At 33.1% G+C, this 13161-nt stretch overlaps 1 protein-coding gene across 1 annotated transcript; it reads left to right on the top strand.

Moving 5' to 3' along the window:
• The first annotated feature begins 3356 nt into the window (after positions 1-3356).
• LOC131055913 (protein TIFY 3B-like) lies at positions 3357-4633 on the top strand. The gene is made up of 5 exons (XM_059213227.1): positions 3357-3617; positions 3695-3999; positions 4082-4238; positions 4326-4383; positions 4480-4633. Exons 1-5 carry the CDS (start codon positions 3515-3517, stop codon positions 4517-4519), a joined length of 663 nt encoding a protein of 220 aa, XP_059069210.1. The 5' UTR covers positions 3357-3514; the 3' UTR covers positions 4520-4633.
• Positions 4634-13161: the final 8528 nt, after the last annotated feature.

The raw sequence follows: 13161 nt of genomic DNA, 5'->3' as shown, positions 1-13161 counted from the left end.
TGTTGCCTCTCTTTGTTTATTTGTTCCTCTCTTGTTCTTTCCCATTGTCCTACACATAACATCATGATGACAATCCACAATAAAATAGCAAAAAAACAACAAATGATCATCATTTAGTTATAATCTAAAATAACAATAATAAAATATCTTTAAAAAAAAACTAAAATACAAGACAAATCAATCATGATCAAAGAAAAAACAACAACAAATGATTATCGTTTTGTTATAATCTAAAGTAACAATGATAAAATAAATTAAAAAACAATCCAATATACGAGACAAATCAATCATTTCAAAGCAAAAGTGACAAAAAAATATGAAAACTTGACTGTTACTGTCCTAGAAAATCATGTACAAAAGCAGTGGGGCCTTCAGACAACTTGCAATGCTCATTTTTAGGCCATTGGGGCTAAAATATTTTAATATTTAATGTGAACATTCACAATTTCTCATAACCCGTACGACTTATGTAGAACTAGGAAAAGGAGAGGGGGAGAGGGAAACTGGGAAAAGGAGAGAGAGAGAGAGAGAGAGAGAGAGAGAGAGAGAGAGAGAGAGAGAGAGAGAGAGAGAGAGAGAGAGAGAGAGAGAGGATAAATTAGGAGAGAGGGAGAGGGATAGGGAGGGCGGAGATGGGGAGAATAGGATAAAGAGAGGGAGAGGGAGAGGGAGAGGGAGAGAGAGAGAGAGAGAGAGAGAGAGAGGGGGGGGGGAGAGAAAGAGAGAGAAGGGGGAGAGGGTGAGAATAGGATAGGATAGGATAATGTGTGTGTGTGTGTGTGTGTGTGTGTGTGTGTGAGAGAGAGAGAGAGAGAGAGAGAGAGAGAGAGAGCAGGAGGAGGAGAGGGTGAGAGACATGAGGTAGAGAGATAACGAGAAGGAGAAAAGGGTGAGAGAATCGAAAAACAGAGAAGTGTGAGGGGGAGAGAGATGAGATAGAACTCAAGGAGGACAATAAGGGCTCAGAATAGACAAAGATGGTGATGGGGGAAGGAAACGATCAAGAGAGGAAAAGAAGAGATACATGCATGTATACAAGCATATATACATATATCTAAATAAATATATGTATATATATAACTATAGATATGCATATATACATACATAAACACATATTAGGTATGTCTAACATATGTGTAGTAAATGCTAAGTTTACAATCATACATTATTATGTCTTCATAACCCATACAGATTTTGTGAAACACAAAAAAATATTTTTAGTTTTACAAAACCCGTACGGGTTATTTAGAACTGCGAATAGTACTTTTTGTTTTTCAAAACCCATGCGGGTTTTGGCTTGGTAAGAGGGTTGGAAAACGACCCTAAGGCTTGCAAGCCCATTTCCCCCCCATTTTTGTCCCTTTACACGTTTTTTCATCCTCCAACATGATTTCTCGACTTTGTCGTCATCAAGTTTACAAATGATCAAGTGGGTATCTCAAAAATTACCACCATAATCTTACACATCTTCTTAGTTTTCTGACCATATAACTTTTTCTATTTTTGGACAACATTAGCATAGTAAACTTTAATTTTCTTTATCAGTGCCTTGACAGTCCTCACAGACATATGTCTACCAGTTTTTTAATAACTTTTGATATGATTGACCAAATTCAAAATAAATTACATATTATTGTTCTACACTAGATTCTATACACTTTTAAAAAATAAAGTTTGAATTTTTTATTATTTTGATACAAGTTATGCCCAGCACACGAACAGGTACCAAATTTTCAAGATGCAGTCACTCCAAAAAATCATTAAAAAAAATACTCAACGGAAAATTACAAAACAATACACAACTTCTAGATTTCACTCTTACCTATCATCCTACCAAAGGGTTTTGCAAAATACTAAATCTAATTATATATTTTGTGGAACGCATGTAAACAACTATGTTATATTTTTTTGAAAAACTTAGGAACAATTTTTCATGCGTGAAAGGTTTGACCCTCTTAATCTTATCCAATTTCTAAAAAATTTAGTATTTCAGAAACTTGATTCAGGGTATTATAATTCTTATTATTTTCTCAACTCTTATTTTTGAGTGCATGACCTTCAAATATCTCTTTGAAGTTCAGGTTTACCTGTTTTCAGAAGAAAAAAAAAAGTGGCCACTTATACCCCCTTTTTGTTCACCATCTTTGTGCAGTTACCCTGGTGGCAACTACCTTTTTTTAATGTTGAAATCTATTTCTCTTTGACACTGACAAATTCTTCTAAAATGGAATTCAATTGGAATGTGTGGCCTTTTCAATGCTCACCACACCAAACTCCATATTCAAATATATATATTATAACACCTTAATTTAGTTGACTTTAATCACAACCTTTAGAAAATAATATATAACTCAAAACCAAAATCTTTATTTGAATCAAAGATCATTGTGGCTTTATTTGACAATGGTGTTTTGATACCAAATTAGAAATATAAGAACAATTGTAAGGTTCTCACACTCTTTATCTATCAAGGTAGTATGTATATATATAAATACAAACAAATCAACAACATCTTGTAATTGTGCTAAGGAATTTACTCACTAGTTATAGCCAATTGAAAACAAACTAAAGACTCAAAGACATCTCTACAATATTTATTGACACATTTTTGTACATCCATGGTGACACATATTTGTAAATCAATTATGACTTATTCTTACAAAAACAGCTTTGCAATTCAATAAATTACCAAAAGGTGTTATTAAACACTACCTATTTATTAAAAACTCATGTCTTCACACATATTCATCTATAAAGAAATTGAGATAAACAAATTTCAACAATCTATCATTTGTTGATTTATTTTTATGAATTGCACTTCAATTATATGTGTTAAAGATCATTTTCACTTTCACAAAAGATTACTTCTATAAACATAAATTTAAATAAAAAATAACACAATAAATCTATAGATTTATTTTTAAAAAAAAATTCATTTCACTAAATAAAAAAAATCAAATCAATTCAAATTTCTTTTGAATAACCAATTTAATAAATACCATCTCATAACTCTACATATCTATCGCATTCCAATAATAAACTAAAAATTTTATAAACATTTCTTCTAAAAAAAAAAAAGTGACTATGCAGTAGAAAAAAAAGTGTTTTCTTGAAAATTTCAAGATAATTATCTATGATTTCCAATTTATTTAATAAATAGAAAAAATTGTCACATCAAAATCATTCAAGTGGACATCATAATCATTTCCCTTCTCCAATGTAAACCCTTGGTTGAAATATTGGTTAATCCCCACGCGGATAAATAACATGTCGGTGACAATATTGTTGTTAAACCGGCCAAACAACAAAATATCTTCTTCACCTCACGTGCACTTTATTTAGCTTTGCAAACTGGGGCTCCTAACTCCTTTTGCCCCATGGTTTTTAGGCTGCCGCCGAATACAGCCTTTGCTTCGCTTTCTGACTCCTTTAAATACCATTCCTCATCAAATCATTTCATTTCATACCACCATCTATTCAATTCCACCAAATTCTCCCTCTGTTTTGGTTCGACATGTCTCAACCTCAGCTCTTCACCATCGATTTCTTGGGAATCGGAAGTGATGAGAATGGCAGCCCCCAATTGGATTCCCACCAACATCTTCTGCACAAGCGATGTAAGTTATCTTTGTACAAAATTTGGTATAGAATTCATTCTTTAATACTGATGTTGTTTGGGGTTTAATGTATGCAGCAATGCAGTCATGCCTGGGAAAGATAAAACCCTATATGCTGCAACAAGTGCTCTCACACGGATGTAGGAGCGATTCACAAAATTTTCACAGTGAAGGTCATATTGGGGTTTGTGAAGGAATTAAGACCATGGATTTGTTTCCGCAGCATCCTCTAGGGTTTCAATCCAATGGTAAACAAGAATCGGCTTTGTTGGATAGAAAAACAGAAATTTGTGAAGATGTTACAACCAATCCTTCGTCCCCCCAACTAACGATTTTCTACAATGGAGCAGTGAAAGTGTATAATGATGTTTCTTCCAGAGAAGTATGTTGTTTTCCCAAATTCGAGACATTATGCAGTTTGGTTCTCCTTTCAAAATTGAGCTCATATTTTCATTCATCCACAGGCTGAGGCTATAATCATGCTGGCCGCCGCTAATGAAGATGCTCTGCCTTCCTCCACTCCTTCAAACATTTCAAATCTTCTGAGGAAAAGTGTTTCAAATCCAGAAGAATCCACACAAGGAGCAAAGCAAAGCCACGCTATCGAAACATCAAATGCCAGTAAGTTTTAATGCACTCAAATTTCCGACAGCTTAGAACGGAAACAATTTTACGGTACATTAACGACTGATTAATTTTGTCATGCAGATCTTCCAATAGCGAAGAAGTTATCCCTTCAACGATTTCTGCAGAAACGGAAGGATAGGTATGTTGAGTTTCTTGCTTGATTTGTGATCTAGATTTAACAAACAGAGCATTTCAATGGTGATTTTTTATGAATTTTTGGTGTGTATGTGTTCAGAGTGAGCAGAGTCATTCCCTACGCGACGTCATCAAAGTAAAAGGAATCTGAAATTGTTTAGTTGTAAATGGGAAAGCGGAAGAGGGGGGGGGCGGGGGATGAATTTGGGTGTGGTGAGTGCCAACGTGCAACGCGTTTTGGGGAAATCATATTGAGAGTCTGACATTAATATATTTGTAATTTTGTACAAAGCACATGCATACAAGAATAAACTTGAATTTCCCTTGAGTTTCTTTTCATATCCTGTAAACTTGTAAATGATAAGTTAATTTCTTGATTTGCATTTTCATTTATCGAGGAATCAAATAGTTGGTGTTAATGTTACAACTTTGTCACATAGTCTAATATTAGTTTTCGTATCAAGTCATAGATTTGTTAGCAGCAAGCAACTCTCTTATTTTCACTGGCATAATTATAGATAAAGGAAATATCGAGTTGAACAAACTTTTGATCTAAAAGAATGTTTACATATAGAGAATGATATTCTACAACAACTATATATATATATATATTCAACATTTCAAAAAACATAATCAATAGTTATAAGATAATTTCTAGTCAAAAGGAGACAAGCTTCAAATATTTTTAGGTAGTTTGTAAAATATCAATATACATAACATCCAACTCATTGATCTTATCTTAGATTATTTTCGAGCTATAGATAATTATAGTTACATTGTTTAGAAGTTAGATTGCATGCTCTCCACAAGGAGCTAACAAAACTTAAATTTGAGTGTCTATTGTTCCATGTGTCTAAAAGCACAAAGAATAGTGCACCAAGATCACTTAAAATCTATGATGCATAATCAATGATAAATGACACTGTAATGAGTCCCTATCATTCCTCACAATCTAATTTATTTTATTTGGCAATTTTGATAAGTATACAATTGCTTTGGTTTCAAATTTCTCAAAACAATGTGATATGGTAATTGTAACATGAGAAATTGTAACCAATACATCATCAACCTCCTCCAAATGGTAATTATATTACATCAAAGTGGTCTACAATACATAGGTGGTTGAAACACCAGGAGGATTATATCATATTCTCTTCATAAATGAGCATTGATGAATCCTTTCCATTGAGCCCTACTTCCCAAAATGAGTCAACACCAAAGAAGGAATGATTTGGACTATCCATGTTAACTCAAAAATAGAACCTTAAGATAGACACAACCTACTTTTATGCAAATATTATGAATACAAAAATTACACATCTTAAAAATGTTGGCATCTTTAAGTTGGTGCCTTTTGTGTAAGGTGTAATAATTTAAGTTTTTTTGGGGGATCTCATATTGTAACACAAGAGACGATGCACATGTTGAAGCAACGCTATGAATAGATCAGTCTTGTAGACACCTAAAATTGTCTCGACGCTACAACACAACGCTTTGATAACTTTCCTCTAAAATAATTAAATAATTTTAATTATTTAATTAAATTAACTTAATTCTTCTATTTTGAATACAAAAATCAAAATTTCCCTCAACTTGTAATTAAATTATTTTTTAATTATTTAATTAGGGTAAATGCACAAAGTTGGGTCCCAATCCCGCGGAAGTCCGCGGGTTGGGAAAAGAGCCCGCTAGAAACGGGTGCTCGATTTTTACAAATCGGGCACCCATTTCGCTTCGGTTGCCCGAGCCATTCAAAAACAGGTGCATGTTTTTCGGAAACGTGCGTGCGTTTTGGTTTGGGTTCCCGAAGCTAAACGGGCTCCCGTTTTTTTCAAATCGGGTGCCTGTTTCGCTTTCAACGGTGCAAAGCGAAACGAGCGCCCATTTTTTGAATTTAAAAAACGGGTGCCCGTTTGTTAAAATTAGGAGCGGGAAACAACCCTTAGCATTTTTTTTGGCTTTGGGATAGGCTTGGTCCCACCAAGCCTATGCTTGGACCTCCAAAAAATGACTAAGGTAAAACGACATCAGATTTCTACCTTGGCCTAATTTTTTGAGGGCCTTTCTGATTGAATTTTTGGACAAAACAAAAACCCATTAGAGTTTTCAGCATCCTGATTTTAGAAATGTAAATGTCATAGTGATAAGATTATTTTTACTATTTTTGTATTATTTATTAATTAAAAGTGGAACCTAAACCTAAAATACCAAGGTTCACTAAACCTTTAATAACTTTTTGTTTTTAGGATTTTAGAAAAATAAATTATATGACATCGATCTACATACAATTCTTTTGAATATTAAAAAAAAATTGAAAAATATGAAATTTTCATTAAATTATGGTGGTCGTACACCCGATGTTTTGAAAATATACTTTATTGTCAGTTAAAAATTAATAAAAAAAAATATATTCAACAAAAAAATAAGAAAAAATATTCTCATCAATATTTGGTGTCTTAGGTATCATTTCCCAGAAGGATTTGCAAAAATTCATTTATTTGCATCAAAAAAGGGTGGTCGTACACGTGTGATATGGTCCTGAAACAGGCATTTGGAAAAACAGGTTTTTAAACATGTGTACAAAAAAGTGATTTCTACCATGTGGGTATTAAAATAAATTACATATTTGAAAAGTAGACTCCAAGCACTACATTTTCTATTAGTGAAGTTTTTTGAGATTCAATCTCTAAGTGCATCAAATTTTGACATCAATCGACAAAAAATTTGAAAAACAGAGAAAACACTTCCACTTTTTGCCCAAAAGTGGGACTCAACTTCTTGCAGCCACCCATTACCAATTTCTTCTTCTACTATTAATTAAATAATTCTTATTATTTGATTAAATCTCATCCTCCACTTCTCATAATTAAATAATTAATTTCATTATTCAATTAACTAATTAAGTCTCCTACAATTAAATAAATTTATTTATTTATTTAATAGTTCCATTTTCAAAAATCAAATTCCTCTAAAAAATAATAAAATATTTATTTTATTTATTTCTCCTAATGCATATATGCTTAAATAATTTTTATTATTTGAATAGCTAACTAAGTCCTCTTAATTGCCATTGACTTTGAGTTCAACTCATAATCACCTCTTCTAACAGATTCATCAATCTACTTAATAGCTCAATCAATTCTCTTAATACACTAGTAAAGTCAATTAACTGAGCAATCATATCCAATCATGAAGTCAGTTAACTCATAATCAATAAATGCAATCATCATCATCATTCAAAAGCAACCACAGTCTTCAAGATTTTGTCTGATCACACTGCCCACTGAAGTGCTACAATTTTGAGAGCCAAATCCATATAACACAAAAGTCAGAAGAATAATGCAGGCTTCATGCAAGGATGCTATTTTGGTTTGCATTTCATGCTTCTTCTTTTTTAATTCATTTATTACATTTATTTGCCTTCCTCTATTGATGCAATTATAATCTTTTAAAATTTATTAAGATTTGTGTGCTTGCTCTTATAATCTCTTACATGATTGCTAATTTTTTCATCGTACATTTTGGTGAACTCAATGTGAATTCTTGCCCTAATTTGATGAGTTTTGTGATTTTTTGGATTCTATGGGTTATAGGTTATGTAGTGATGAAATTGCACAATCTATGATGTATTTGCATGTATCCCTATCACAATTGCCTCTATGTGTGCCACATTCATAAAATTTGTTACACATTCACTTAATCTAAAATATATATGTTTTAGAGTTTGCAAGTTTTATAGTTTGTAGATTTAACAATTAATCATGATGCAATTGAAGAATCCTCCACCATATTTTCCCTTATTCATGCTCCAATTGTCAGTATTGACAATGCATACATCGAATCTATATTGCATTCATCTGGTAAGAAACAAAATGTAACATTAGGTTTTTTTGTCATTTGAAGTTTATATTTCCTATCCTTTTTGTTCATTAGATCAAAGATTGATTTTATCCAGATTGTTTGTGTAGAATTTTAGTGAATAAGGAGAAATGATTTTGAGCAAAAATTTCTAACATTTTTGTTGTAGGGCATCGTCAAAAAAAATTTCTAAAAACTCGAGTGTTCTTGATTTTCAGATTAGATAACATTTGGTTTTCTAAGGTTAAAAAATGATTTTCTTATGTATCCACTGCACTTGCACATCTATTTTGTGTTACCCAAGGGTTTTGAGATGCATCCTCTCCCCTCACCTTTGTGGAACTTGGCTGTAAAAGAAATCACAATATTATTCTTTTTTAATTTTAAGTAGGAGGCTTGCTTGGGGATTTCATCATCTCAAGGATTACCCTTAAGCACGTATATATGATGGGCTATATAAATGGGCGAGAGAAAAATATGTAGCTCAATCTGATCATTGATGTATTAGGCATTTCCTTGTACTCCTTAGTGATGGAGGTTACAAAGGGGTTTGGAATCAAGTGTGATCACAATGGCTTGATTCAATAATAGTGGGTCTCAATATTCTTGTCACATGTTGGTGTTCTTAGGAGGTCCCCCACGAGAAACCATTAGTGAATTAAGAGGCCAACCTTTGATATTGTTTGACTGGTGCAAGTGATGTAGATCATACTCATAAGATATTCAACATGCACCTCCCTCGGTAAGGTAGAAATTTCTTGCCTTGTGAGCTCTTTGGACCTTCAGGATAAGAGAAAAGGTGAGCCATTTGACATTCAACCCATGCCACTAGACCTCTAGTTATTAACTATGAGTAGGTATTTTATTGCTTGGTCTTGGTCAAACAACAACCTAAGTACTAAGTTATGCATGCTTATGATCGTATTTCAATGTGATATATTAGTGAAATACTCAAAAACTTGGGCTAATATAGGCCCCCAGTAGCCCCTAGTCATACTCTGAGTTTTAGATTTAAATAGCCATACTATCTATTGTGTTTTTAGATTATTTACAAAATCAAAACTGATAAAAAATTGAAATAAAACCATAGGAAAACCAAAATACTGCAATTAACAAATCTACAACACAATTGAGAAATCTGCCACACAATTTTCTAAAATAATCTTTCACATTACAATAATTCATGTGTCTAATTTTTTATGCGATTGTTGATATCCAAAGCATAATTAGCTATATATGTGACGTATTCAAGCTAATATATGACACATTCACAAGTAAATATGATGCATTTGACTAGTAGGGAAGGATTTTTGAGACTTGAAACCAAACATTTCTATGATGATCCAAACCATATTATTGAAACCATCAAAACTATCAAAACCACTAAAAATTACGTCTACACATCATTTAGACATAGCATTCATAATCTAGGTTTGTACCTTTTAGGATCATCTTAGTTAAAATTGGTCCTTAACCTTTATTTCAAATTACATTCCCAATTTGTAGTCTTCGTATAGATTATCACCCTTGGCTTAGATTATTATTTGTCATAACTCGAATCTCATCTTGCCTCTTCACCTTTTCATCATTAAGCTATCTTGCATACTAGCCTTAAACAAGTTTACAAACCTAGAAAACAAATCTTGATTCATACTTTAGCCATTGCTAGGACATCTTGACCTTATCAACAAGTCAAGCCTGCAGCTCATAACTCTAGTGAAATATGTCACTTTATCAAATCCACCCCCTTGACATCATTTTGATATGTAAGGTTTAGATTCTCCTTTTGATCGCTTAGGTTGGCATTCATAGTTTTGCATTCAAACATGTTTTCAAAATCCACAAATCCCAAAAACATAGGATTGCATTCTCATTTCCTTAGTTGCATTTCCATCCTTAAACTTCAAAAATCCCAAAAACATAAGATTGTATTATCGTTTTCTTAGTTGCATTTTTATCCTTGAACTTCAAAATTCCTAAAAATATAGTTGATTTGTCCTCTTAGTTTCATTTTCATCCCCAAAATTTAAAATTTTAAAAAAAACATAGTATGACTTTCTTGCATTACCATAGGTTCATAGTGCCTTAGTATAACCTCCACTTTAGCTTTATCTTTTGTACCCATTGGCATAACACTAGGTGAATCTCAAAATATTGCATGGTCAACACACAATCACGATCCAAAAAATAGCAAATCCCGAAGTCTTGTGTGCTCAACACATGATCACTTACGAAAAAGACAATGGACCCAACATTTTATCCCAATTATAATCCTACTAGCACCATGAATTTTAGGTCATCTTCAAGTTCATACCAAGCACCTTGAAGGGGATCCTTGTTGCCACCCCTAGTGATGAATTTTATTTACAAAATATTCAAAAAGACACCACCCAAGAAGAAATTGATGATGCATCCCAAGATCCTTGTGTGATTGTAGTCATGAATGCACCTTTGTCAACTAATCCAAATAGATATTTTCTACTATTTGCACAAAATAGAGCAAGACTTCCCGCCAAATTTGATGTCTCCATGGTGAAAGAACCCAATGTCAATGCCATATTGCAAAATCTATGATCTTCCCACATATAATCCTCATCTCAAAAATTGGTTACAAGTATGCCATTAGTTAACAATTCTCATTATACTACTCATGTTAGCACATCTGTGCCACTCATGTATGACCTACAATTCAATAACCCACTCTTTAACATGCAACCTTTGGACCATACTAACCCCATCCCAACTCAAAACAACATTCACATAAACAACAATGACCAAAACTCAACTAACATACTATCGTTAATGTTACACACAAACAACACTAATATCTCCCAATCTCTGATAATAGTGACAATATCTCTAACACTTACCTCACACCCATCAAGAGATTTGACTGGTCAACATTCCAGACATATTCACATTACTATTTTCATTCTATTCATCATGGGCACACACTGCCAATACAAACATGTCTGGGTAGGAAGCTTTATGCTAGGAATGCTTCTATTTTGCTTCCCAACCCACTTGAACTCTCAAGACCATATCATAGTGGTGTTGTCTCTTAAGTGCCTTGAGTTCAAAAAACTAACTTCGATGCATTATTTCTCGGAATCTCGGGCACATATATAAATGATCCATTTGAGAACTAAAAGATTGTTGCCCTAGGAAAATGTTTTGATTATTAAAAATTTGACATAGGTTATTGTAGAGAGTCCTCGTGTGATCTTGTAGGTTCAAATGGATCATTTATATGTTTCCTTGATTCCAAGAAGCAACCCATCAAAGTTAATTTTTTGAACTCGGGGCACTTAAGAGAAAACACCACTATGATATGACCCTGAGCATTTGAGTGAGTTGGGAAGCAAAATAGGAGCATTCCTAGCATAAAAATTCCTACCCAGACATGTTCGCATTGACAGTTCATGCCCACAAAGAATAAAATGTATGTAAATTATGATGATAATGATGAAAAGATACATAGGCTAACAAATAAAAAATAATGATTATGATCATTTCTGAAGAGGGGAAAACATATTTGAAGGTCAAATGATCAAAACATAACGAAATAAACATGCAGAATGCTAAAATATTATTAAAAGACCATTTCACCTTGCTATTTTACCTTCTTCAGATTGAGCTTGATGAAGTGAAGGTGCCCCTTGATAATGCTCCACTTGATGTGCTCCTTTGATTGCTGGATGTGAATGGCTCTCCAATGTTGTGCATAAATGGAATAGATTTGAAAAATGATAAGGATGAGATGATCAAGTTGCCAAGATGATTTCCTGGGCTCAAAAGGGTAGCATAAACTTACTGGATTTCAAGATGTTTTGAATGAAGGGATGGAGCCCTATTTTATAGGAAGAGGAGAGGAAAACGAATGGCTAGGATGAATTCGAGATGAAGGGCTAAGATTTACTTGTGAGCTCACACAAGGTCCAAGCGAGGGTGTGGAGACCAAGAAATATGTCTTAAAGGCATTTCGTATCTCCACACTCCACAAGATGCATTGGAGGAATTAAAAATTCTCCAAAAAAGGATATCATGGGGATTGGAGGAATAAAAAGGAATTAAAAATTCCTTGGGAGAGGGGATGCCTAGAGGAATGTGTGATTTTGAAAATCTTACATTCACCTAAGAAAAGAGCATTTAAAGCTAGTGGCTGGATGAAAAAGACAAAGAGTTGACTTTGTGGCTAATCATGATGATTAACCATTAACAACTCATTAGGAGAGGGATTAGAGGAAATGTTAGGTGGGATTAATATTTGTAGGAGAATTTGACTAGGAGAGAGAATGAGTGGAGGGAATAAAAAAATAGAAGAATAATGTTAAGTGAGTCTAGGGAGTTTCTAGAAGAATTTATTAGGTTAATGATGAATTAAGAAGATGATTTGTAGGAATCATGTAGGTTAACTAATTAATTGAAATTAATTAGCTAAGAGGAAGATTTGTGAGGATTTGATTTTTTAGAAGAATAAAGAAAGGGATTGATTTATTAAATAAATCAATCACATGCTATAGTGACAATATTAATTATATTTAATTAATATTCAGAGGAATTTGAATTAACATAATTAATTAATTAATTATGCGAGGAATTAAAAATAATTAAAATAATTATTTTTAAGTGTCTACATTTTGCCCCTCTTTGAAGCGAGGTGTGATGACACATTGATTCAAAGAATAATCTTGTTTTGATGCTGATATTGGTTTGATAGGATGCCCCGGCTCTTGATTGATAGATTATGGTATGGTGATGCCCCCTCGGGAGATCAATTGAGGTATTTGATCTTTGGAGTTTTTGCAAAATTGATATCCCGATAGATTTGATTTGATTCGATTGATAAGATCTAGATTCAGTCTAGTTTCAAGAAGCATTCATCCTGTATAAGACAAAGATGATCAAAGTGTCTGGTTTCAGG

The sequence above is a fragment of the Cryptomeria japonica genome, chromosome 10 (assembly GCF_030272615.1).
Source record: "Cryptomeria japonica chromosome 10, Sugi_1.0, whole genome shotgun sequence".
NCBI classification, from domain to species: domain Eukaryota; kingdom Viridiplantae; phylum Streptophyta; class Pinopsida; order Cupressales; family Cupressaceae; genus Cryptomeria; species Cryptomeria japonica.
This window is presented reverse-complemented; position numbering and strand designations above follow the sequence as displayed.

What these genes read in the sequence shown, in the direction of transcription:
- LOC131055913 (XM_059213227.1), top strand. Translation starts at nt 3,515, where the DNA reads ATGTCTCAACCTCAGCTCTTCACCATCGATTTCTTGGGAATCGGAAGT. An exon ending in ATGATGTTTCTTCCAGAGAA is followed by an intron (nt 4,000 to 4,081) that starts GTATGTTGTTTT and finishes ATTCATCCACAG; the next exon opens with GCTGAGGCTATAATCATGCT. An exon ending in CTGCAGAAACGGAAGGATAG is followed by an intron (nt 4,384 to 4,479) that starts GTATGTTGAGTT and finishes GTATGTGTTCAG; the next exon opens with AGTGAGCAGAGTCATTCCCT.